General features: G+C 35.0%; 2 protein-coding genes across 2 annotated transcripts in view; both read left to right on the top strand.

Moving 5' to 3' along the window:
* The first annotated feature begins 121 nt into the window (after positions 1-121).
* On the top strand, positions 122-18,072 carry HORMAD1 (HORMA domain containing 1). Its single transcript, XM_045790677.2, has 14 exons — positions 122-260; positions 996-1,140; positions 4,410-4,473; positions 5,029-5,065; positions 6,844-6,864; positions 7,130-7,156; positions 8,686-8,753; positions 9,265-9,416; positions 10,843-11,102; positions 12,454-12,520; positions 12,601-12,677; positions 13,391-13,474; positions 15,495-15,566; positions 17,469-18,072. Exons 1-14 carry the CDS (start codon positions 228-230, stop codon positions 17,547-17,549), a joined length of 1,188 nt encoding a protein of 395 aa, XP_045646633.2. The 5' UTR covers positions 122-227; the 3' UTR covers positions 17,550-18,072.
* Positions 18,073-18,963: 891 nt separating this feature from the next.
* Positions 18,964-27,754, top strand: part of GOLPH3L (golgi phosphoprotein 3 like) — a 39,961-nt gene continuing 31,170 nt past the window's right edge. Inside the window, exons 1-2 of the mRNA XM_045790620.2 lie at positions 18,964-19,169; positions 21,038-21,232. Coding sequence (XP_045646576.1) covers positions 21,050-21,232 — 183 coding nt within the window. The 5' untranslated portion in view covers positions 18,964-19,169; positions 21,038-21,049. The remainder of the gene's footprint in view (positions 19,170-21,037; positions 21,233-27,754) is intronic.

Below are 27,754 nucleotides of genomic sequence, written 5' to 3'. Positions count from 1 at the left end.
TTGTGGGATCGAGCCCCACCTCAGGCTCCTCTGCTATGAGCCTGCTTCTTCCTCTCCCACTCCCCCTGCTTGTGTTCCCTCTCTCACTGGCTGTCTCTATCTCTGTCAAATAAATAAATAAAATCTTAAAAAAAAAAAAAAAGAAAATTAGGGATAAAAATAAGATCTGAAGTTAAAGCTTGTATTTGTGTCACTAGGTTGAATTGAAGAAAAGACTTTATCAGAAGATGGCCACTGCACAATTGCAAAGAACTTCCATGGTATGATTTCATGTATTTTAATATATTTTAATTTAGCTAATTTTATTGTTTCTTGAAGTCTCAGCTGTTTTTATAGTCTAAAGTTAGAGTCAACTGTTTGAGGGTTTAATGAGATCAGAAAATTCCATATTTTAAGAAATGAAGATATTTACTAAACTCTTTATAGAGTCAGTGGAGAATTGTATTAGATATTTGATGCATTGCATTAAATAACTGGTTCATATTCAATTTACATTAGGTGTTAATAAATGCTATTCTGTTGCTTTGATAAAATTATCATTCTTAGCAGTCCATTCCTAGGAAATGAATGTCTATGCCTCACAAAGATAAAATTCTCATCTTTGCACAGTTCTTGTATTATAGTTACCTGTGTCAAACCTAGTCAGTAACTAAAGAGAAAAGAAGTGCTGTCTATCATGTATTATGCACTTACAGACAGTCAACCTGCAGGAGGATTTTTACCATGATTCTTAACCACTTTTTGCATTCTATCTTTAGGCTGAAACCCTGGAATTACCCTCACATCTTAGAAGCCACCCTGACTTTTTGGGGATTACTAACCACTATAGTTAGGAATTTTTTTTTTTTTTTTTTATGGTTAGGATTCTTAGGGAAAGTAACATGCATATGCAAAATTAGATCTACTCAAAGTTCAGGAAGATGTTATTTTTTATAAATCTAAATAAAATGTTTTAATTAATCTAAATAAAATGTTTTAATTTTCCTTGAATTTAGAGTGCGCTGGTGTTTCCCAATAAGATATCAACAGAACAACAGTCCTTAGTATTAGTGAAGAGGCTCCTAGCAGTTTCAGTATCCTGCATCACATATTTGAGAGGAATATTTCCGGAATGTGCTTATGGAACAAGATATCTAGATGGTAATGTCATGTTTATGGTTTTTTTGTTTCAATTTTTTAAATGTAATGTTCATTTTAAAACTTTCTTTAGAGGTGCCTGGGTGGCTCAGTGGATTAAGTGTCCAAATCTTGATTTCAGCTCAGGTCTCAATCTCAGGGTCTTGAGTTCAAGCCTGTGTTGGGTTCCATGCTAGGCACGGAGCCTATTTAAAAACACACGCACACACAAAACTCTTTATTTAAACATGTTTTTATTTTGGCTTGCTTTAACACTGTGATTTTTTGACCCAGCAATTGCACTACTAGGTATCTGCTCCAAAGATACAAATGTAGTGATCCGAAGGGGCACCTGAACCCCAATGTTTATAGCATCAATGTCCACAATAGCCGAACTATGAAAAGAGCCCAGATGTCCATCGACAGTTGAATGGATAAAGAAGATGTATACACACACACACAATGGAATACTAAGCCATCAAAAAAATGAAATCTTGCCATTTGCAATGACATGGATGGAACTAGAGGGTATTTTTTTTCTTTTTTTTAAAGATTATTTATTTATTTATCAGAGAGAGTGAGAGAGTGCATGCAAGCACAAGCAGGGAGAGCGGCAGGCAGAGGGAGAAGCAGGCTCCCCGCTGAGCAGGGACCTGATGCAGGATTCCATCCCAGGACCCTGGGATCATGACCTGAGCTGAGGGCAGATGCTTAACTGACTGAGCCACCCAGGTATCTGGAACTAGAGGGTATTATGCTAAGTGAAATAAGTCAATCAGAGAAGGACAATTATCATATGAACTTACTTATATGTGGAATTTAAGAAACAAAACAGAAGATCATAGGGGAAGAGAGGGAAAAATAAGACAAAATCAGAGAGTGAGACAAACCATAAGAGACTCTTAAATAGGAAACAAATTGAGGGTTGCTGGAGGGGAGAGGGAGGGAGGTGGGGTAACTAGGTGATGGACATTAGGAGAACACGTGATGTAATGAGCACTGGTATTATATAAGACTGATGAATCACTGAACTCTACCTCTGAAACTAATAATACACTATATGTTAATTAAATCTATGTTAAAAAATTAAAATGGGGAAAATAATAGATAAAACTGTAATACTGTAATTTTTTGTTTAGATATTTTTTAAAATAATAGCTTTATTAAGATATAATTCACAAACCTGATAATTCATGCATTTAAAATGCACAGTTGAATGATTTTTAGTATATTCAAATTGGTGTGCAACCATTACCACAGTCGATTTTAGAACATTTCGTCAACCCATAAGAGAACTCCATACCCACTAAGTGACTCTCCACTTCCCCTACCTCCCCAGTCCTAGGCATCCACCAACCTGCTCCCTGTCTCTATGGATTTGCCTATTCTGGACACTTAATGTAAATGGTATCATACAATATGTGGTCCTTTGTGAACGGCTCCTCTCACTTAATTTGTTTTTAAGGTTCATCCATATGGTAACATGAATTAGTACTTCATTCTCTTTTATTGCTGAATAATATTCCATTATATGGATATACCACATTTTATTTATCCTTCATCAGTTGATGAACATTTGTTTCAGTTGTTTCCACTTTTTGTCTATTACATTTTTTTTCTTTCTTTCTTTTTTTTTAAATTTGAGAGAGAGCACCCACGAGCAGGACCAGGGAGGGGTAGAGGGAGAGAACCTCAAGCAGACTCTGCACTGAGCATGGAGCCTGATGTGGAGCTTATCTCATGACCCTGAGATCATGACCTGAGCCAAAATCAAAAGTCTGTTGCTGAACCAACTGAGCCACCCAGCAACCCCATTTTTTGGCTATTATAAATTATGCCACATTCATGTACAAGTTTTTGTGTGGACTAAGTGGTTTTTTTTTTTTTTTTAAAGATTTTATTTATTTATTTGACAGAGATAGAGACAGCCAGCGAGAGAGGGAACACAAGCAGGGAGAGTGGGAGAGGAAGAAGCAGGCTCATAGCGGAAGAGCCTGATGTGGGGCTCGATCCCATAACGCCGGGATCACGCCCTGAGCCAAAGACAGACGCTTAACCGCTGTGCCACCCAGGCGCCCCAGTGTTTTTTAAAAAGTATATTCAAGGGGTGCCTGGGTGGTGCAGTTGGTTCAGCATCTGACTCTTAGTTTCAGTTCAGGTCTGATCTCAGGGTCGTGAGATCAGCCCCGTGTGGGGCTCAGCAATCAGCCCAGAGTCTGCTTAAGTTTCTCTCTCCCCCCTGCATGCTCTCTCTCACTGAAATACATGAATTTTTTTTTAAGTATATTAATACCTTTAGAAGCACTTAATCATAAAATTTTTCCTCAGTTTCTCAAGTTTAATTTTACCTGACGTTACTTTTATAATGACGAACTAAGTAGATACAAGCATTCTATTATTAATAGCTTTGTACAGTGGTAGTATATGTTCTTGTGTTATTTTAACGAAGTAAAAATAATATAACCTATTTATACTACAGTAGTAATTCATTACCCAGTGATAGTATGTACCTAATTTTGTGCTAACTATATGCTGGGTAATATGTTAAGTGCTATGGTATGTATTATATCTTGTTAATTCATATTACCGGACTTTGAGTTAGATATTATCTCTGTTTTTCAGATAAGAAACCTGAGACAGAGATCTCAGTCCTTTCCATTGTATTACCTGTTGTTTTCTTGCAGGTTTCTATCTCTGATAGCTAGTTAACTTCTTGGTCTCTTACAAGTATTTAATTGGGATAAGGGCCCATGCAAATAGTCTGAGACTCTTGGGTAATGATTGTGTGAAAGCATTATATCTAACTTTAAATATCTTATAACTTTGAAAAATTATTTTTTTTCTACCCATCAACATGTATCCTAATCATTATGATGCCATTTTATAATAAGGATAAAAAAATCTTTGTTTCCATAAAACCTTTCTTCTTTTAAATTATATTAATACCAATCATCTGGAAGGTCATTGCCATTTAATAATATATTTCATACACAGCTGAAGAAAATAATCCTCAGTTAAATTTCTAGTTGTTTACTAATCTTTTTTTTTTTTAAAGATTTTATTTATTTATTCGACAGAGATAGAGACAGCCAGCGAGAGAGGGAACACAAGCAGGGGGAGTGGGAGAGGAAGAAGCAGGCTCATAGCGGAGGAGCCTGATGTGGGGCTCGATCCCATAACGCTGGGATCACGCCCTGAGCCAAAGGCAGACGCTTAACCGCTGTGCCACCCAGGCGCCCCTAGTTGTTTACTAATCTTAAGCAACTCTATATTTATATCATTTTGGTGTTTAGATCTTTGTGTCAAAATTCTGAGAGAAGATAAAAACTGTCCAGGATCTACACAGTTAGTGAAGTGGTAAGTAAAAGAATACCTAATGATGTTAATTTTTTTCTTAAATCACATTTTTTTTTTATACCTTGGATACCTTTCAGTATTTAACCCAATTTTAGTAATTCTCCCTTCAACTAGATACCATTTTTGTAGGTCTTTGGATTTTTGCTTAAAACTTTCCTTTATTTTAGGCTCCATGTGAACAGCATTCATTTTCCTGTTAATGTTCCCCATGAGTAGCTGTCAGATATTTTACCTCCTATCCCGAGCCATCCTCTATCAACAGTTTATATTTCTGCCACTATTTGTTTTACTATTTTAAGGTGGTTAATAAAGGAGCTTTGGAGAGCCCGGCTGGCTCAGTCAGTAGAACATGTGATTCTTGATCTCAGGGTTGTAAGTTTGAGCCCCACATTGGGTGTAGAGATTGCTTAAAAAAAAATAAAATCTTAAAAAAAAGGGGAGCTTTAATAAGAAAATTTTGTATTATTTAGTAATGAGATAACATGGAGACTTATTAAAAGAATTCTTTTCTGGAAATGCATTCAGTCTAAAAATGAATCCTTCGTTATTTTTTAGGATGCTAGGATGCTATGATGCTTTACAAAAAAAATACGTAAGTCAATATTTCTTTATCTTTTTTCCTACAGTTTATACTCTACAAATGTAACAGCAATTGCCACAAAGTAAAACATTAATTTAAACTAACTTGGGCATAGGCCAGTCCAAATTACTCAAAAGTTTGAACATTTGAATATTTTAAAGACTAATATTCAACTCATTTTAAGCCAATAGAATTAATACTTGACAGATTTTGCCAAGCCAGTGTTAACTGTTAACACGTATTTGTTTTAGTAACACATACTAACTTACAAAAACTTAATGAATTAAAAAGTCTTTTAAAATAATTCATTTATTAATTTACATGCCTTCTACAATTTTGTTTATACTAATAATTTAATAAATTATTTCTTTGTGAGAGTTCAAAAATAAATTTCCGTGTGATCTAGGTTAAATTGTCACAAATTCTGAATAAGTGAAATTTCAATTAATAAGTGTTTACTGTTGACTATAAGCATTTTTATATACTTATGTTTATATCAGCATATATGAAGAAGTCAAGCTCTAAACAAAATTGTAAAAAAGATAAAATTTTATCCATGGTCACTAACCTCCCTTATTAAGGCATTAAATATTTAATACTAATTAAATATTGAGTGCCTGCTATGTGCTAGACACATATTCTAGGTAGGAGCTGGGTGAACTAACAGTGATCAATGAGACAAAGAGGGTCCCTTCTGTAGTGGGAAAACAGTCAATAAAACAAGTAAATCAGATGATTTCCAATTGTGTTAAATGCCAATAAAATATTGCAAGAAAGTGTGTCACAGGTGGAGAGGTGGGGTAACTTTAGATAGGGTGGTCCTGAGTAAGTGACATTTAAGCTGAGACTTGATTGAGAAGAAACCAGCCGGGCATTGACTTTGGGAGAGAATATTCCTGGCAGAACAGCAAATACAGAGTTGAAGGGGAATTTAGAAAGTTCAAGGAACAAAAAGAAGGCCAGTGTGAATGGGAATGGGATGCAATGAGCAGTAGGGGAGGGAGAATAGCCTAGAGGAGCCTGAGAAGGTAAGCAGGGCCAGGGCATTCAGAACTGTATAGGCGAAGGAGTTTGAATTTTATTTTAAGTGCAAATAAAAGCCATTTGAAGGTTTTAGTAGAAATGTGACATCATTTGATTTATACTTTAAATTAAAAATCACTCCCGCTGTTGTTAAGACAATATACAGGAGAAGGAGAACAAGGAGAATGGTGCATAATCTGTTAATGCAGTTCTGGTGAACCAGCATGGCAGAGAAGGAAAGAAATGAAAAGATTCGGGATATATTTGGCAGTAGAACTGATTGAACTTGATAGATTGGTTGTAGAATGTAAGGAAAAGATCCAAACCAAGGATGACTCAGATTTTTGACAGATTACCTGAGTGGGTTATTTCCTGCGATTCTCTATTCCTATGGTCTTCAAAACCTCTTCCCTTTATTAAAGGAACAGAGTCCTGAACTCTGCTTTTCTCTTTTCAAAATCAGTTCTTACACTGGTAAGGTTTAACGTGTTATTTCACAGTATATATTTTCCTTGTAACTGGCAGAAATGCCTGTATTTGCTTACATCAAAGACATGAATGTCAACCTTCAGTAAGTCAACTAGAAATAGATATTTGGGGGAATAAGGAAGAACATCCAGGGTGTTGCTTTATATACATCATATTTTCTGCAATATTATTTCTTATGAGGAATAAATGTTGAAATAGGACAAAGAATTCTTGTGATCCATCATGAAAAAATATTTTATAAAGTAAAAGTAAGATTTTTGTTCTTTGTTATATTTCAGCTAAGGATGGTTGTTCTAGCTGTAAGTATTTTTAAATTGTATGTTCTTTCTTAAAGACAGTCAAATTCGGCCTTGCTTATTTAAATAACATTAAAACCAGCATTGATTATGTCACTTTATTCAAACAAATGATCTATTCAGTGGGAAAAAAGTAACTAATATTTTGGGGGGGTCATTTTATATTTTGTTTTTCTGAATCCATTTAATAGTTTAGTCTAAACATCCAATTTAGTTCTCCTTGAATACTTAGTCTTATATAACTCAATTATGAATTATTTTTAAATAGGTATACACCAATCCAGAAGACCCTCAGGTAGGTGTGCTTAAGTTAGTAAAGAAACATAGTATCTCTAATATCAAAAAATAACATAAATTATAATATCTTATGCTTTTATTTTTTTCTTTTTCTTTTTTTTATCTTATGCCTTTAATTGTATTCACTTTCACATGTATTTTCACATTTGAACCTCATAAGGGCTCTTTTGAGGTAAGACAAGGCTTGTATTGTTATCTTTAAACAGATTAATATACTTACTACCAGAGAGATTTTGTGACTGATCCTGGGCCACAAATCCAAAACCCCTTAGAAATAACCTAAGTCTCCTGCCTTCTGCTTCTATATAACATTCTTTTTATAAAATTATGAAAGGGGTTGAATTTGACAAAAATAAGATACTTATCCTTGAGCTTTGAATATTCATCCCAATCCAGTCACATCCAACTGTTCATCTGACAAAGAAGGGATTATAAGAAGTGACAGGGAAAACCAGTAATAAGAAACAAAGGGGAAAGATCTTTTGAGTACTTGCTATTATTAGGCTCTGTTCTTTGAATTGTCTCATTTACTCATCATAACCTTCAAGAGGTAACTACCATTATTTCCACTTTATAGATAAGGAAACCTAGATACAAGTTTTCTTGCCTAAGGTCACAGTGGCAGAACCAGAATTCGGACCTAAGAAGGCCAGTCCATGATCTTGGTGCTTTAACCATTACAGTATCACTATTTATAATATAGTTTTTCGTTCAGTCATGGAGAAGCAGATTTTTTTTTAAAGAGAGCTGATCCCTGTTCCTATGTGAGCACTGAAATGTAAAGGAAGCAATAAAAAAAGCTTCAAGAGGGCTGGCAGTGTGTCTTCTCTTTGATACTCATGCCTGCAATTAATGCTTAATATATGTCCACGGGGACAAAAAATCTCATGGACAACAGCTGTGAATTAGTTGATTGTTCAGAAGCTAACTAATTGTTCAGAAAATAGTCATTTAGTTTCCGACGTTTTATATAGTTGAACATTTTTTCTTTCAGTAAAAGAGCAACCTTGTTGATTCACTAATACTTATTGATGGTTCGGTGTGCCAGGCACTTTATTAAGGGCTCTGTATAAATTATCCTATTTGTTAAATATTCACAACCACCAATGAGATAGATACTATTTTCAACCCCTTTTATTAGCTGGGGAAACTAAAACCTAGAAGACTTAAATAACTTGCTTCTGGTTACATACAGCAAGGATTTAAGCCCTGTGCTTAAAGCCATTCTGCTTGAGTAAGAGATAATACTGCCCCTCTTACCTGCCTGCTAAGGAGTTCCTTCCCTCTGGTGTATATGATATACGTTGCAATTAGTGGGAGAATATATATCTCTCTTAAAACTGAAGCCCCAAATCCCAAATCATGGGAATTTACTGTTAGGACTTGAGAGTTTCAGTGGACCAGTAAGGATTAACATGGCAGAAAAATCTATTAAATCAATGTTAAGAGTCATACAAAAGCTATATATAACGACTTGGCCACCAGTACTGTATATCAAATACATAATTGCAATGTTTTCTATTTAAGACAATTTCAGAATGTTACCAATTTAAATTCAAGTATACTAATAATGGACCAATCATGGACTTCATAAGGTATTTTATCATTTTCTTTTTGTATTACAGATTACCACTTATTTATATTAATACTGTATTGCTAAACTTCAGGATTAATTCTGAAACTTCTCAAACATCCCCAGTTAACCATTGAGGTGCGGCTGTACAAAATATCCTTCGAGTAGCTGCAAGCCCAGAATGTGTGGCTAATTATATACTATTTTAATTGTGAAACAGAGCCAAAGAGTAGGAAAGCTATTGTATGCTTGAGTGATTAGAAATTTAATTAAAGTCCCTCACTCATTTCTTTTGACCATCTCATATAAAATGCATATTAATTTAAATAAAATTATTAGTTTATAACGTTATTAATAATGATATTAGTGATATTAAATTTTAATAATAGTGTCATTAAAACACATTTTATGGTAACTTTCAACTTAAAAATTTAGTGATATAATAGGAATAAGAATCTCAAATAGTAAAACGTGAAGTTGTTACTAGAAGCTATGGGTGTCATAAAAGAAATTAACGTGTAATTCTCTTCTAGTAAAAACAAAAGCAATGAATCTAGTATGTCGTCTGCTGACACCAAGAAAGCAAGTATTCTCCTCATTCGCAAGATTTATATTCTAATGCAAAATCTGGGACCTTTACCTAATGATGTTTGTTTGACCATGAAACTTTTTTACTACGATGAAGGTACTATTGGTGTCAATGTTATATTATTGAAACAATTGGTTTCCATCCCAAATGATTTTAAGCACCTAAATTGTAATATAGTTTTTGAAATTATAAAATTTTCATTTAATATCAGTATTTGAAAAAGATTCAGGGGCACCTGGGTGGCTTAGTCAATTAAATGTCTGCTTTTGGCTCAGGTCATGATCTCAGGGTCCTGGGATTGAGCCCTGCATCAGGCTCCCTGCTCAACGAGAAGTCTGCTTCTCCCTCTTCCTCTGTGCCTCCCCACCGTTCGTGCTCTCTCTCTCACTCTCTCTCTAGCCAATAAATAAATAAAATCTTAAAAAAAAAAAAGATTTGAAAAAATAGACTTTCAAATATACACAAACTTTTCCAGTGATACGAACATATCCATGTGAGGTACAACCTCACTCATAATTATAGAAATGAAACAGTTGATATGCCACTTTTCACTTAACCAGAGTAGTAAAATTTGTAAATCAATTATTGGCAAGGGTGTGGGGGAAAGCAGGCACTTTTATAAATTCTTGAGGGAATGTATACAGGTGCAACATTTTTAGAGGACAATTTAGCAGTATCAAAATTTTAGATGCACGTTCTCTTTAATCCAGAAATTCTTTAGCTAGAAAAATATCTTGGGAATATACTTAACACAAACATGCAACGTTATATGTTTATGAGGATACCGTGCAAGCTATTAAAAAGAATGTGCTGGTAATTTATCCAAGGAATGTTAAATATAGATTAAAAAGAAATGTTAAAAATACCTAGGTAGGTATAGGGATACCTGGGTGGCTAAGTCGGTTAAGACTTGACTCTTGATTTCGGCTCAAGTCATGATCTCAGAGTCGATCAAGCCCCACTTTGGGCCTCCGCACTCAGTACCAGTCTGCTTGTCCCTCTCCCTCTGCTCCTCCCCACCCTCAAGCCCCCCTCTCCCTCCGCATGCGCACACACATATGCTCTCTCTCTCTCTCTCAAATAAATAAAATCTCTAAAAAAAAACAGCTAGGTATCGAACAACATGATCTTATTTGTGTTTTGTTAAGGATATACATATATATGAAATATATATTTTAAATGCGTAATATCTTCTAGAAGAACATAAAGCAACAACAATAATAATAACTAACATTTATTGAATACTTATAATGTGCCAGTTCTGGTCTGAGCATTTTACACACTTTAATTCATCTAATACCCACAGTGACCCCATGGGGTAGGTACTACTATTATCTGCATTTCACAGATGAGAAAACGAAATCAAGGATGATAAATAATTTATTCAAGGTCATACAGTCAGTCAAGTGAAGAAAAAAAAAGGTTTCCTTTCTCTACTATTTGAAATGTTTTCAATCTGTTTTGATGATGATGATGATGATGATGCTCTCTTCAATTTCATGAACATCATTATTTTTTGCAGTTACACCTCCAGATTACCAGCCTCCTGGTTTTAAGGATGGTGATTGTGAAGGAGTGATATTTGAAGGGGAGCCTATGTACTTAAATGTGGGAGAAGTCCCAACACCTTTTCACACCTTCAAAGTAAAAGTGACTACTGAGAGAGAACGAATGGAAAATATTGATTCAGCTATATTATCACCAAAACAATTTAAAACACCACTTCAAAAAATTCTCATGGACAAAGATGATGTAGAGGATGAACAGGAGCATTATATAAGTGTCAGTACATTTTAAAGAGTTATAAAGTACAATAGTAACAAATGTTTGCCTCAATTCTGAAGACTAGTAGTTCTCATTAATATTTATGTAAATACTGTATTATAATCATAAACTCAGGGTCGGTAGGGATCTTAAAGAAGGTATGGGCTTTTTGTTTTAAAACTTTTTACCTTGGTGCAAGCATTCTCAGAAATGTAAAAGCACAACTATTCGGAATGAAGCAGGGAATGGTCCTGGAGGCCCAGCCTCCCTCAACTACCCTCAGAGTGGACTCTGAGGAAACTCTTTGGTCTGGAGCATAATTTGAAAACCACTGAACTGCTCCAATTGCCCAAATAATGTTGGAATCCTTCCTACCATACATACCCCTACTAGGTGCTCATTTTAGACCTGTGCTTGAACTTCCTTGGGGCCTGCAAAGTCACTGTCCTGAAGCAGCCTGGAAGTTCCCAGAAGGCAGGGAAAGTGTCTTTCATTTTTGTAATCCTCCTGTGCCTAGCACTTTAGTGTACAGTGTGCATTCTCAGTATTGGTTGAATGAATGGATGAACAGAAGTATAAAAAAGGCTTTTGTTGTTGTTGTTGCCTCACTCCCAGGAAATCTTTCACATTAACGTGATTGTTTTTAAATCTAATCTTTGTTGTTCTGTTACCTCATTTTATTCTAAATGATAACCTCAGTATTTATATAGAGAGACTAACTTTTCTAATTTAGGTTCTATCACATTCTAACAAATAGAAAATTCAGTTTTCAACCAGTTTAGTCAAAGAAGAAGTCTTCTCAAAACCTAAATCCCAGTGATGGTTTATAAACAAGTATAGCTGGAATTTATGTAGCATTCTTTAAAATATTTAAAGCTCTTTGATGTATGTCACAAAGAGAAAAAGAATTATAAAGTAGATATTAAACTTGTTGCTATTTCTGTCATACCATGATTGGGCTTATTCACTAACTCCCTGAAGAGGGTTGGGGCATTTTTTATTCAGAGTATATGATAGCCATCTATATAGAAATTCTGGAGATATAGAAGTAGTAGTTGTATAAACTTGTCTAATTCATTGCCCTCAAACAATAGTGAGAGCTAAGGATTCTTAGAACCATTATATATTTTGAGAAAGTTGTATATTAGTCCTTAAAACAACCCTGCAAAGTAAAGTAATAGTTTATACTTTGGATAAATATGGTACCTTTTTATGGTAATTATAGGACTTTATTTCTAGCAAGTGTAAGTTGTAGTGTTATGTTATATTTAACCTTCGCGTAAAACACATTTGTTCATAAATACTTCTACCCAGTTGTTTTAATTGCTTTTTGAAATGTATCCATTTTTTTCTTCATGTAATTATGTAGGATGATTTTGACATTGAAACTAAAATGGAAGAGCAGAAAAAACACCCTGGATCTTCTGAACTTGGAGGTAAGAAATTAATGAAAACGTAGATTAACTCACTTCCAATTCAATTTTATAACACTTTAACTCTTTTTTTTTTTTAACAGAACCAAGTTTAGTTTGTGAGGAAGATGAAATTATGAGGTCTAAAGAAAGTCTAGATCTTTCCATTTCTCATTCTCAGGTATAAATTTGATAATTCATCTCACTTTTAACTTTTTTTTTCAGAAGACTATTACTTATATACTTATTTAGTTAATTTTCAGGGTTTTTTATTATATTCAAGGTCTTTTAGAAGAAAATTAGGTCTTAAGAATGCTTTTTAACAAAATTTGAAAAGTATATGTTGAAAAGTTTTGAGTATTTTACTGGGTTTATTTAGTAATAAACCTAAATACTGTTCATAGCATTTCAGAATTTCAGAGCTAGATAGAATCTTTAAGCAATTATTCTACTGCCTTTTGTATTTACAAATGGAGAATATAATACTTTTTGTTGCCTGGAGCAGACGTGATTAATTTTGTTTTCCATAGACAATAAAATCTTGATATAACCTTTAGATAAAAAGAACTTGAAAATAATGGGACTGGTTATTGTCCACCTTCCTCTGCACTTCCCCTTTCTCCAGTGGGAGGGAGCTGACGTCCTTATCTTCTGGAAGAGTAGTGTAGCGCCTGATGATCGTTTGAGACTTTTTCAGTTCAGTGAGTGAGCAATTACATGCAGTGTCAGTTTCACTATCTTTACCTTTGCACTTTTTGTGACAGTAAGAACTACTTAAAATTCACGGTTTTCATTAACATAAGACCCAAGATTTTATGGTATTGAATTTTGGAGCCCCATTATTGTGTTATGGAAAGTTTTTATTATGGTATGTGATTTTGTGTTATTTTCTAGGTTGAACAGTTAGTCAGTAAAACATCTGAACTTGATGTGTCTGAAAGCAAAACAAGAAGTGGAAAAATCTTTCAGAATAAAATAGTAAGTGTACCTTTAGATTTTTTTTTCCATTCTAACCTTATAATTTTTTCCCACATGTGAGTTTATTTTGCTTCTTAATCCTTCCTTTACTGGACCAATATTTAGTAAGCACCTATTATGTGTCAGGTACTTTACTAGGTGCTGGAGATATAACATGAATATAGTTCCTTCTCTTAGCTAAAAATTTAGTAATTGGAGGTCAACAAGCAGTGATAGAGGGCCATGATAGAAGTTTGAATAGGCTACATGGAACAAAGGAGAGAATGGGGAATTTTATTGTAGGTACATAAAAGAGGAGAATTCAGAAAAAGCTTTGAGAAATGACACTGTCATCCAGACTAGGCCTAGAATGCCAAAATATTCTCATGTTCTATCCTGTAAATAGATTGTCTTGTTAATAAGACATTAAAAATGAATGTTTAGTATATATTTTTGCATAAAATGAATCTCATGTTTTAAGCAAAAAACCCACTGCTTTATTTTAGTTTTCTATTTTTACTAAATGGAAATTTATATTTTATTTTAGACCTTTAAGTTACTCAAAGGTTCAGAGATGAAGAAAAACCATTCTGTAAAACATTATATCTAAATTTAGGAAACAAATAGCACATTCTAACAGTGGTATAGTGGTATTTTTTCCCCAACTCCTCATTCAGTGACATCATATTGGTAGCTTGAAATTGGACATGAAGAGAATATTCACAGCATGGAAATCAACAAATGCCTCAACTCAGGATTTGTTACTCCTGGAGAACTTGTTGTTAAACATTTACCAGCACACCATTGATTATAGTGCCATTTTTTGGTGTCCTTTTTTCCACATTCTTTTTTTTTAAAGTTTTTATTTATTATTTTTAGTATTCTCTATCCACAATTGGGTCTCGAACTCATGACCCCAAGATCAAGAGTCATATGCTCTTCCAGCTGAGCTGGCCAGGCCCCCTTTTTCTACATTCTCCATAGGAAGTTTGAACTGGCAGAAGGCAGTATTCAAACTAGTATGCTGATGAAAGCAAAAAATAAAAGAATTTCAAAAATTAGTACAACTAGCAGCAAAATGGTCTTTGAGGCAGCTTCTACTTAGGATAAGTATCCTTCATTAGGATATTAATATGACATTAAGATACTTTGGGGACATTCATTTCTGAAATTGCCCATGTTTTTGAATATGAACTATCTGCCACAGTACCCCTGATTTGGAGAATCATGGCTGAATTATTGTTAGGAAAAGGCAAGAAATGAAAATCTTTAATAGTATATACAGTAAGAAAGTTATCGTTGAAAAAGTACATTTTTAGCATCAGAAAATAAGTATGTCCTTTTAGAGAATAATAATATGACAGCTAATAATGTGTCATCATCCAATATTCATTTAAAAAACCACATTGATAACATTATTTACAATAGCCAAAAGGTGGAAGAAACCTGAATATCCATCAACAGACAAATGGATAAACAAATGTAATATATCTATACCATGGACTAATATTCAGCCATAAAAGGAATGAAGTACTGATGTATGCTTCAACTGGATAAACCTTGAAAACATGCTAAATGAAAGAAACCAGTCACAGAAGTCCACATATTATATGATTCTATTTATCTGAAAGTACAGAATAGGGATTTCTATAGCGAGAGAAAGTCTTAGAGCTAGTGGGAGAAGGGGGGAATCAGGAAGTGATAGCTTTACTCTACATTCAAAGAACCCAGGTATTCTGTCTTACACTAGGTATAATTTTAAAAAGAAAGAGAATGAAGGAAGGAACAAATCAACCAACCTCAGGGTTTCTTTTTGGAGTGATGAAAGTGTTCTAAAATTGACCACTATGATGGTTGCACAAATCTGAATATACTTAGAATTATTGAACTGTAAACTTTCAAATGAATTGTATGGCATCTGAATTATATCTCAGGAAAGCTTTTTTTAAAAAAACTGCATATAGTTGCCTATCGTTAAAAAATCAAGTGTTGGTTGTTCTTTGAGAAATAACCAATTAGTAATTATTCCATCTTTGTGGAGGCTAATGGAAATCAGCCAGTAAAATCTTCTAAAGAAAATCGGAAGAGAAGTCAGCTCGAACCTGGGAAAACAGTAAGTCTTATGATAATATATAGGTTGAATAAAATGGCAAGTATCAGACTATGATTACTATAGATTAAATTTTATTTTTCTTTCTTTCTTTATTTTTAATTTATTTTTTTTTAGAGAGGGAGAGCAGGGAGGAAGGTCAGAAGGAGAGGGAGTGAGAGAGAATCTTAAGCAGGCTCTATGCCCAGCGCAGAGCCTGACTCAATTTCACAACCCTGAGATCTGACCTGACCCAAAGTCAAGAGTTAGATGCTTGGGGCGCCTGGCTGGCACGGCGGTTAAGCGTCTGCCTTCGGCTCAGGGCGTGATCCTGGCGATCTGGGATTGAGCCCCACATCAGGCTCCTCCGCTATGAGCCTGCTTTTTCCTCTCCCACTCCCCCTGCTTGTGTTCCCTCTCTCCCTGGCTGTCTCTATCTCTGTCGAATAAATAAATAAAATCTTTAAAAAAAAAAAAAGAGTTGGATGCTTAACTAACTGAGCCACACAGGTGCCCCTAGATTAAATTTTAAATGATAAATATGATAATATCCCTGGATGTTACCTCAAAGTACTGATATCCAAATCTTGTTTATATGTAATTTGTTCTAAAAAAAGAGGTGATTTTAAAATAAGATGTGCTATGTTTATTAATTTTTTCCACGTAAATATTTACTGATTTCATGAATAATTTGAAGTAGTTGGAGGAATTAATAAAAAAATTAAAATCAGTATGTCCAGAAAAATATGAGTAGAATGAGAAAATGAGAGTATAAGAATATTTAGGCCATTTAATTTATGTAGAGCTAAAATTGGGTCACAAATTTGAGCTGAGCTTCCTAGAGAACAAAAATGAAGTATAAATAAGTTACTAAATGAACTTGTTCCCTAAAAAATAGCATCTCCTCTTAGTACCTTAGGAGAAAGAAAAATTTTCTTGACCTTAATTTTTTTAACAGTTGTTTCAAATTTAGGACTTTATTTTACCATATCAGATCTTGTATTTGTCATTTCTGAGATAAATATATTTTCAACTAGAATTTTTAGTATTATTAGTAGGTTAACATTTAGACAACTGAATATCTAAGACTGCTTTTAAAAAATCTAATGTTAAAAGGGTAATCTCAAAAATGTAGTTAATATTATTTTCAATTTATATAAGTTAAGGGAATGAAATAACCTGACATTTCATTAACATATTAAGTTGTCTAACTTTTCCCAGCGTATTAAGCTTTGATTTTTTTTCCAAATCATTCAATTTGTATCATTAGTTTTTTCAAAAAAAATCAAAGTTAAGTAACTCAGGGAATACTTTTAGGAATTTTCTTTTTTTAAGATTTTATTTATTTATTCGGGGTCATTTATTTATTCATGGGATCATGACCTGAGCAGAAGGCAGATGTTTAGCTGACTGAGCCACCCAGGCGCCCCAGGTTTTCTTTATTTGTCCTCCCGTTCATTCAAAAGTGTGCAGTGATGTCTAGTTTCTATCAGGCATTGCTAAGTACCAGGAATACAAAAAGAATACATGATTTAAATCTTACATGGTGCCAACATAGAATGTTTCTCTATCTGCAGCTCATTTTAAAATCTTTTTTTCTTCTTATCCCCCCAAAATATTTTACTATTTTGAGGACATAATGTTAGATCTATGTTTTTGACTTCTCCAACAACCCTAATGAAGACCTTACACTTTATAATTTATATACTTTCAGCAGCCATCAGAAGATATATCAGTAATAAAATTTACCCTACTTTTTAAAGAACTCAGGTATCCTATCTTAGTAAGAAATAGTTACACTATGTATAATTTTAAAAAGAAAGGGGGGGAAGGAAGGAGCAAACAAACCTCAGAGACGTGAAAAAAACCTAAAAGTAAAGACATGTAAACTGGAAAGTATCCTTAGTAGTTGTTTTCTTTTGACAGGTCCTTCATCACTTTGATTCTTCTAGTCAAGAGTCAGTGCCAAAAAGAAGAAAGTTTAGTGAACCAAAGGAGCATATATAAAAATTATTTTCTCTTCTGCATGTTGGTGAAGTTCTCAACGTTTAAACTACAGGACACTGTATTACTATTTTAACGTGTATTTGGCCTACCTGTGAAAATTTATATGTAGTCTTAAGCAGTTAGTACACTAAAATGAATTTTTAGCTGTCATATTGTGATCCTTTATCTTATCTGAGACAATGCAAGAGAACTTTTGAATAAAACCAAAAGTACCAGTGTCATAATTGATTTTGTTCATTATCTACTCAATATTGATCTATCTTCCATATTGGTGGATACTTCCTTTAAACATGTATTAACTTTTAAGGCCCTCTAGAGCCAATTTTTAAAAAATAATGTTTATTTTGTTATTAAATTTTGGTAGGAGTTTACTTTTTACTTATGTTAAAACTATAACACTTAACTGGCTGTTTGTCCCTGTGTCATTAAAACAATGTTCTCCCGTACTTTGATGGAGTGTATTAACATGGTAATATATAACATACCATTAAAAATTGGTTCTTTATCTTTTTTAACTTTTTTTTTTTTTCAAGGCAAAATGAGGACCGATTTTTAAGGTCTGGCATTTCGGGCAGCATAAATAAAATATTGTTCAGCATCTAGACTCTTTCATGGCTTCTAATTTTTATTTAATTAGCAGAAAATGTTTAGGTACTAATTTTGAGATCATTTTGATAGATGGTGCTTTGCAAGAGTCGAGCACACTTCCCAGAACCTTTGAATGGTAGTGTGAAAAGTACTGTGCGTTCAGTGAGAAACCTGGGACCTGGTTTCAGCTTCCACCATTTCTTTTGCCTTAAAAAAGGAAGACTTAAAACTTGGTGTGTATGCTTCTGGCAGTTTCAGCAGCCATATTATAAAACATAGATTATCCATAGGTTTGCCAGTAACAAGTGCTAACAGAGAAGGTTGGTGTGCATGTAATGGTAGAAATGTACCCATCCTGCTTAATGTATACCAAGTAAACGTCCACAGACTGACCCAGATCAGGTTTTTCTGGAACAGGAAAGTTAGGGACATGCTACTTGTCGAAAACAACCAATTTTAAAATGTTTATTTATTCTTAGCTTTTTTTGGCTCCTAGCACATCTCACCTAATTGTCCTAGAAGACGCTGCTGCAGTTAACACACCTGCTCCACAGATCGACCAACAAAAACGTTTGTAGATGGGCAGCTTGCGCTTGCTCACTGAACGCTTTGATTGGCCAGTTTAATGGGGGTGGGGAGCGCACCTCCCTTTTACCAAGGTTACTTCATTGGATTGACCAGCTGTCAGGTTGACCCAAACCTGCCTCCTTTTGGTGGTGTTTGTCGGGATCGCAACACAATAGCCCGAGGAGAGCCTCCCCTTGTAAGCTCCGATTGGCTGAACTCAACCTTGGCGGTTTCTGATTGGTCCAATGAAGAAACACCAAGGTAGGTTGCCTAGGGATCCTAAGGAAGCTGATGTGTTATTCCTTCTCTGCATCGAAGGATCAGGAAGTTTGTGCTCTCTGCGTGGCTGAGAAGTTTTTTTCACCTACTAGGACGAGGCGGGAGGGACGTGGGGGAACAGGTGTCCCCCTAAAATAGAGCGCAAGCTGCTGCCTGCGTCCGGCCGTAACCCAGGAGTAACGACAGGTAAGCAACGGAGGATATACATTTCCTAATGTCCAAAAAAAGCCTACAGATTTTTTTATTTTATGGGGAGAGGGAGGTCTTATTTAGTTACTTTTTGGTCATTTTTTTTTTTCCAAATAGAATTTTTAACTAGTAAATGTCCAGGGGGTGTCAGTTCCTCAAAATACCCCCCCTTTTTTTTCTCTGAAGACTTAAGTTTCTTGGATTGGGTTAGGAAATAAACCCTGTTCCCTTAAGCATTTATTTCATTTTTTTTTTCTCCTTCACCCTTCTTCCCGCCTCCCACCAAGAATTGTATTTGAAATATAGCCTTGTACAAAGAATCTTTTGTAAGTCACTTCACTTGTATTTCTATTTAAAAATGTTCACATGCATTTCTGAGTATTCATTTTAATCAGTATATATTTATTGAGCAGTTACAACGTTAAAGACATTGTGCTAGTTGCTATGGAGACTATAAAAACCCAAGAAGACAATGTCCCTGCCCTCAAGAAGTTTACAGTTGAGAGACAGCCATACCAAAAGAAAGACTATAATAAATACTTTAAAGGATGTAAGTATAAATAAAGTTCTGTGAAAGTACAGCCGAGAGAGAGACCAATTCTGGCCATGGGACATAAGGGTAATGGAGAAGGGGATTCACTTAAGGCTTTACCTGGATCCTCACTAGGCCTTTGAAGAATGGGTAGAATATAAAGAGGAAAGGAAAGGGGAGAGAACACCAGCATGTACAAAGGAGCAGAAATGGCAGCATGGGACATGTTTTAGAAATGGTTTGTTAACAGTACGTAATTGAAAGTAACGTAATGGGAAATATTGCTAGAACAGGATCCAATCACAGAAGCTCTTGAATGTATTCTTTTGATCTTGAAAAAGATGTTCTTTTAAATAATTACTGGTTAAAAAGATTTATTGTATGTCATCTTAAAAACTGACGTTTAGATTTATTTTAAAATAAAGTATGCTAACTTTAAACTTTATCATACATGATTTAGTGCCATTTCTCTTGACTAGATTTTTAAAACATCTGTTGTACATGGTATAAAAGGGCATGTGCTTTGACTTTTTTTGCAATTGAGAAAGAAGTTGTTAATCTTTTTAACATTCTCTTGCTGATACTTTTTGTTGGCAGCTATTTGAGTGTTTGCAAGATGGCTAGCTAGGGATAGCGATGAAAGTTTTCTGTCTATATGGAATTATACACATGATCTTCTGAGTGTTACTCTGTAGATGTGATTTCCAAAGGGAGTGCATGAGATGAGTTATTATGGGAAGAAAATATGAGAATATATATATTTAGTTTTTCTTATTTTTTTACTTTCTTTTTTTTATATTTTATGATGTGCCATTGAATGTTTATAGAAGTTACATATAAATTATTACATGAATTTTGGGCCTGGAGTCTCACAATTTTTTGCTGTTCCATGTTATTTACTTGGGGAGGATTCATTCTGTGAAAGAGGAGTTACAATGATGTATATATACTCCTGGATAATAAATTATGCGCACAAAATCAGCAGGCTTAAAAGATGATCATTTCGAAGGAAGGAAGGGAGGGAGGGAGGGAGGGAGGGAGGAAGGAAGGAAGGAAGGAAGGAAGGAAGGAAGGAAGGAAGGAAGATAGATAGATCAGTTGTACCAGTCTTTAAAATTACTGATTTGATTTTCTGTCAATGCCTTCTGTGCCTTCAAGCTATTGTACTTTGGAAAACATACTGTGTTACCCGCCTAATTTTTCTGGTCATTACTTCTTTCTTTTTCTATTTAAGTTTATATATATTTCATATTTGTACTGGGTCTGTATGAATATGTATATGTTTTTGTTTGCATAAGCTCACTTACACATATTTTCTTTCATCACCCCCCAGAAACAGGTGAGAATGACCACTTTAACTCACCGAGCCCGTCGCACTGAGGTAGGCAAGAACTCTGAAAAGAAGGTAGAAAGTGAGGAAGACACTAATCGAGACAGGAGTCCAGACAACGAGGACTCTGGTGACTCTAAGGATATTCGCCTTACCCTTATGGAAGAAGTATTGCTCCTGGGACTGAAAGATAAAGAGGTAACACAGTTGGGTTTGCTGGGCTCTCCCAAAGATTCTTGAATATTGAATGTTTTTAGGAAGTAATCTGACAAAATATTTTTCATTAATGCTCAATTGGCTATAGAATGGTGCTCTAGCCATCTGGGGGCTGGGGGAGTTTGGGAGGGTGGCTGATACTTGGAGGATAAAATCCAGAAGTATATTTACTTGAAGTGTAATTTAATTACAAAATTCCTCCAAAATTTTAGAAGATACGAGAGAGTATAACATGTAAAATTTTTGTATTTGCAGTTTCCCAAGTGAAATTAATGGTGAAATAGCCTCCTATTAAACTAAGAAAGAGGGTGCACACATTGAAATTATCTTGAACTATGAGGAGGAAAATCTTTTAAATGACAAGAAACATGTATGATTAGCTGTTTTACAAAAATAAACAGTGGATAGGTTTCAACTTACAATGCAGTAGAAATAACTTTTTTTAATTCTAGTCTGTGGATCTTTAGAAACTAAATAACAACTGATAAAAGAATATTTTAATTTTAGAAAAAATTTTAAATTAATTGCAGATTTCTCTTTCTGAGTTTTCCCTTATTAATAGAACACTTTACAATAGAATTAGTCTTGAGATAGCAAGTCTTATGGTATAATCACATATTTGTTGGTTTTCATACTGTAGCACATTATCCTTCATTTGTAATTTAACTTTCATTGTGTTTCACTTTCTTCCTTCACGAAGAGGTTATGAAGAACTATAACTGTTAATATTTGAACAATCTACTTCTTTTCCAGGGCTTTTCCAAGAAAGCCTTTAGGACATATAATAATAATAATAATGTCACATTTATTATTGGCCTTGGTTTTGAAAACTTAAACTAAAATGTTACTTTACATTAAAAAAGAGTAAATTTGGCTTTGATAATTATCCTTAGCTAGTAATGAATTCGCTACATACACCTAGTAACATATGTTCTTTTCTGCATTGATTCCTTAATTTGGGATTATCCTTGTTTCTTAGACTTTACATTTTCTTTACCACTTTTCTGTTCTCTATTTTTTGTCATGTCAAATTACTTGAACAAAACTTACAAGACTTCTTATAGCCTGTGTATTGCTAAAACTGATATTAGAGACATGCACATACGTACTTCCAAGACACAGATATATCAGAAAATCTTGCCCGCGGGTGTACTTTCCTATTTGCTGAGAAAGTTGATGAAGCTCTAGTTTTATGAAAATCAAGCCAATGACAGTGCAAAACTGACTCTCCAAGAGAGTAGGTCTGAAGATTAGGTAGTATAAATACTGTATTGAGATGTTTACACAATGCCAAGGAAATGCTCACTGACTGTAGAAGAGCATATTAGAACTAAAAAGCTATTTGGTTTGTTTTACTTTTTTTTTTTTTTTAAAGATTTTTTATTTATTTATTTGACAGAGATAGAGACAGCCAGCGAGAGAGGGAACACAAGCAGGGGGAGTGGGAGAGGAAGAAGCAGGCTCCTAGCAGAGGAGCCTGATGTGGGGCTCGATCCCACAACACAGGGATCACGCCCTGAGCCGAAGGCAGACGCTTAACCGCTGTGCCACCCAGGTGCCCCTTGTTTTACTTTTGAATGGGAATGATTAATTTCCTGCTGACCCTAGATACTAGAATTTTTGCTTCTGTTTTGTAGAGAATCTAACTTTGGACTTCTCTTTATGTGTTTTTAAATTTATAATAGTTGGTAGTTAATATAAGGAAATAGAATAAAAGTAAAGGAGCTCTGGTGAGATACTGTACAAAGATGAAAAGATAATTAACCTTTTGAATAATTACCTTTTGAGTTGTTCTAATTTTATTTTTGAAAATAGTTGGTAAATTACATTTTTAGCTTTCAGTTGGCTCAAGAAGAACAAGAAATGATAAATTCTTAGGTGTAAATAAGTAGGAGAGGTCAAACCTTCTGATTTATTAAAGCAGTAGTGTTGTTCAAAATGCCAGTAATATAACTATCTCTTCTCACCTCCTAAAGTACTCATAGATTTATTTAATCATTGTTTAGTGTGATTGGGGGCACCATTATGCGCTTAGCATTATGCAAATAGTAACATAAATATAAAATAGTGTAATATATGGTCGCTGCCCCCATGAAACTTGCATGCCAGCTGGGGAGACAAGACATACATACTTTTTAAAAGTTAAGTAATCCAAAGGTCCATCAACTGTGGAATGGATAAAAATGAATCGTCCATTTATCTAAATGAGTATGAACATCTTACAGAATGAAAATGAACAGTTACAAAACATTTGTGATTCTCATGTAATGTTCAGTAATGGAAGCCAGACTCAAAAGACATACTGTATGATTCCATGTATATAAAATTCAAAAAAACTAAACTATAGTGTTTGGGGTTGTATGTTTAGATGACTAAAACTATAAAGAAAAGCAAGAAAGGTTTTACCGTAGCTGTTAGCATAGTGGTTACCTTTTTGTAGGGGATGAGAGAGGAGGAGGGTATTAGTGATTAGAAAAGAACATGAGGGGGCTTTCTGGGTACTAACAGTTTTCTGTTTCTGTACTTGGGGAAAGTTTCATGTATATTCACTTAGAGATAAATCATTGAGCTTTTTTCACTTTTGTTTCATGCACTCTTCTGTGTATGTATTATATTTCACAGTTCAGAAGATTTCTAAAGAGGTAAATAACAGTAAAAATCCAGCAAGTTTTTCCATGTTAGAACAGTAAGAGCCAAGACAGTTGGAAGGAAGGGAGAATGTAATGGGTTGGAATAATCGGGGAAAGAATGAAGGCAGTAAAACAAGCTGGGCCTTTAAGAGCAGATAGGATTAACATAAATGGAGTGAAGGAAACACATTCTGGATGAGGGAACCTGAAATTATCATGAGCTTGATGAGTTTGGGAGATAATTAAGTAACCACTATGACTGAAGTATTCTTGGAGAACAATGAGAGTCAAAATTGGCAAATTAGATTCAGACTAGAGTGTGGCAAATTTTGAGTGCCAGGCAGAGACTTTTAGACTCTTTATTTATTTATTTTTATTTTTATTGCAGTATAGTTAACATACAGTATTATATTAGTTTCAGGTGTACAATATAGTGATTGAACAGTTCTACACATTACTCAATGCTCATGACGATATGTGTACTCTTAATCCTTTTAACCTATTTCACCCATCCTCCCACCCACCTCCCCTCACAATGATCAATTTGTTCTCTATAGTTATAGATTCTTTCCTTTAAGTAAGGGGATCAGCCTAATGAAAACAGCAAAGCCCATTTCATTTTTGTGTCCAAATTAAGGACTTAATTATATTTTTGCTCTGTGTTCTTTGTGAATATATGTTTTAATATGTATATAATGGCTTGAGGTTTGTGACATGTCAAAAAAATCCTAAGTGTTAAACTTTGCATCTCAAAGTCCCAAAGTTAACTTTTGCTCAAGATTTCCATAAGATTCTTTGTTTAGAACACAATACTATAATTTTTTAAATTGTATCTGTTTTAAAAAAAACATGGGATGCCTGGGTGGCTCAGTTGGTCAAGCATTTGCCTTCAGGTCATGATCCCAGGGTCCTGGGATCAAGCCCCATGTCAGGGTCTGCACTCAGAAGTCTGCTTGAGATTCTCTCCCTTTCCCCTTGCTTGTGCACATTCTCTCTCTCTAAAATAAATCCTAGAAAAAAAAAAATAATAATAAGTAGAAAATAGAAAATAATAGAGTAGAAACTAATATAAAGAAACTAATATTTGAAGAATTGTAGGCCTAGAAAAGAATGACAGTAGGTCACATATAGTCAAATCACTTGTGAAATATTATTGCCATCCCTTTCTTAAGATTCTACTGAGGCGGGGCGCCTGGGTGGCTCAGTCAGTTAAGCATCTGCCTTCGGCTCAGGTCATGGTCCTGCGTTCCTGGGATCAAGCCCTGCTTCATGCTCCCTGCTTCTCCCTCTGCCCCTCCCCCAATGCTCATGCTGTTTCTCACTTGCTCTGTCTCTCGAATAAATAAATAAAATCTTAAAAGAGAGAGAGAGAGAGATTCCTCTGAAGCGTAGCTGCCATAGAATGTTGTTTTTTGTTTTTTGGGGTTTTTTTTAAGATTATTTATTTATGTGGGACGCCTGGGTGGCTCAGTCGTTAAGCTCAGGTCATGGTCCTGTGGTCCTGGGATCTAGTCCCACATCGGGCTCCCTGCAGCCTGCTTCTCCCTCTCTCTCTGCCTGCCACTCCCTCTCTGTCTCTCTGACAAATAAATAAAATCTTTTAAAAAAGAAAGATTATTTATTTGAGAGAGTGAGCAAGAGAGAGAGAGAGACAGAGTGCAAGAGCCAGGGGAGGAGCAGAGGGAGAGGGACTAGCAGACTGCAGTGAGCCTAGAGCCCGAAACCTGAAGTGGGGCTTTATATCACAACCCTGAGATCACAACCGGAGCCTAAACCAAGAATCAGACACTTAACCCACTGCACCACCCAGGTGCCCCAAGGGTCAACTGTATTTTAAAGCTATTCTGTGGCAGGGGCGCCTGGGTGGCTCAGTCAGTTAAATGTTTGACTCTTGGTTTTGGCTGGGATTGTGATCTTGGGGTCGTGAGATCAAGCCCGGCTTGGGGCTCCAGGCTCAGCGAAGAGTCTGCTTAAGACTCTCTTCCTCTGCCCCTCCCCACCATGCACTTACACTCTCCCTCTCTCTCTCAAATAAATAAATACATCTTTAAAAAAATACAGTTGACCCTTAAACGACATGGGGGGTAGAGGTGCCTACTACCCATACAGTTGAAAATCCATGTGTAACTTTTTGCTTAGCTTAGCTGCAAATAGCCTACTGTTGTTTAAGGGTCAACTGTGTTAAGCTTCACCGTCTTGTGAAAATAATCACGAAATCTAAGTATATGTTGAAGTCTAACCTTTTGAGTACATTTAAAATTAGATGTTATCAGGGGCCTCCAGTTGGCTCAGTTGGTACAGCATGAGACTCTTGATAGCAAGGTTGTGAGTTCAAGCCCCTCGTTGTGCATGGAGCCTACTTAAAAAGTAAAATAAAATGAAAATAAAATAAAATAAAAATCTCAGTTCAACAACACTGCCCTCAACTGAGAAAATTAAACTTGAGCACCAACCTGACCAAAATAATATAGATTTATTTTCTGTTGAAATCAAAATCCTATTTATTTATCATTATTCCCTTTGGTAGGAGTTTTAATATAGATATTATTGACTTGTGGACAGTTAATACTTTAGTTAAATTGCTAGGATATTTGAAACTTCTCCTTTATGAAATCTTTATTATTAAATTAAGTTACTTATAAGAGGAGTGAGCTTTTGACTTTTGGCAGTAATCTTTTTAATTTGTGGATAGTGTTTTAACCCTCTTCCCTTCCTTGCAAAGATTTCTCCTAGTAATGCCATTTATTGAATACTTACGTGCTGTGACATAAAAGGTTTTAGTCATATTTCTCATGTCACTGGAGTCAAAATTGGCAAGAAGTATTGCTCGTTGGAATTATGGAAATATATTTTCATTCATTTGGTCACCAAAAACTTACTGAATGTCTCATATATAAAGTGCTAGATATTGAAAGAGAACAAAGACAATTGTCCCTGCTTTTGAGATATTTATAGTCTAGTGGGATGAGAGTGGCTGGAGAGGTTGGGAAGGGGATTGGGAATGCTAGCAGACCATTGCAGTACATGTAATGTGTGTGTGACTGTGTTCTGGGTAGAGGGAACAAAGAGGAAAGGTACCTAACCCAGATGCGTGGTGGAAAATGCTAGTGGGAGAGGGGAGGAAAGAGATACTGGAAAGAATTCTGGGATGTGATAACTCTTTTATTTTTTTAATATTTTATTTATTTATTTGACAGAGAGAGAGAGACAGCCAGCGAGAGAGGGAACACAGGCAGGGGGAGTGGGAGAGGAAGAAGCAGGCTCCCAGCGGAGGAGCCTGACGTAGGGCTTGATCCCAGGACTCTGGGATCACGCCCTGAGCCGAAGGCAGAGGCTTAACTTAACGACTGAGCCACCCAGGTGCCCCTGGGATGTGATAACTCTTAACCGGAATTCTGAAGATGAGCAAGAGGTAGTTTTTGAGGAGAAACAGGTTCTAGGAAGAAAAAAAAAATCAGCTTAATGTGATAATTTCAGTGATTTGCAACTGGAATAACCACAGGTATTTGAAGGCATCTCATCTCCTCTAAATGAACTCAGATGTTTTCAAACTCAACTACCAAAACTTAGCTGGACATTCAGTATTCAGTCATGTATTTTATAAAGTTTTCTAAAATTGTGAAATACAGCATATCTAAAAAAATATATAAACACATATGTACAATTTAACAAGTAATTTTAAAGCAAACAATCATGTAACCACCCCCAAAAGAACATTATCAGCATTGTGGGGTCATCCTCTGTGTCCTTCCCTAATCACATGCTGCTTCACCTCCCTATACTTCTAACATGTGTGTGTATATTCCTAAACAATGTATTTTAGTTTTGCCTGTTTTTAAACTGTATGTTATTTGGTTGATACTGTTAAGTATTT

This window comes from Ursus americanus, chromosome 12 (assembly GCF_024610735.1).
Source record: "Ursus americanus isolate L20-20 chromosome 12, mUrsAme1.1.p, whole genome shotgun sequence".
Taxonomy (NCBI): Eukaryota; Metazoa; Chordata; class Mammalia; order Carnivora; family Ursidae; genus Ursus; species Ursus americanus.
The sequence above is the reverse complement of the archived record's forward strand: the minus strand, read 5'-3'. Positions and strand labels throughout refer to the sequence as shown.

Coding starts and splice junctions, on each gene's coding strand:
- HORMAD1 (XM_045790677.2), top strand. CDS start 228: ATGGCCACTGCACAATTGCAAAGAACTTCCATG. Junction 261..995: donor AATTGCAAAGAACTTCCATG/GTATGATTTCAT, acceptor CCTTGAATTTAG/AGTGCGCTGGTGTTTCCCAA. Junction 5,066..6,843: donor ATGCTTTACAAAAAAAATAC/GTAAGTCAATAT, acceptor GTTATATTTCAG/CTAAGGATGGTTGTTCTAGC.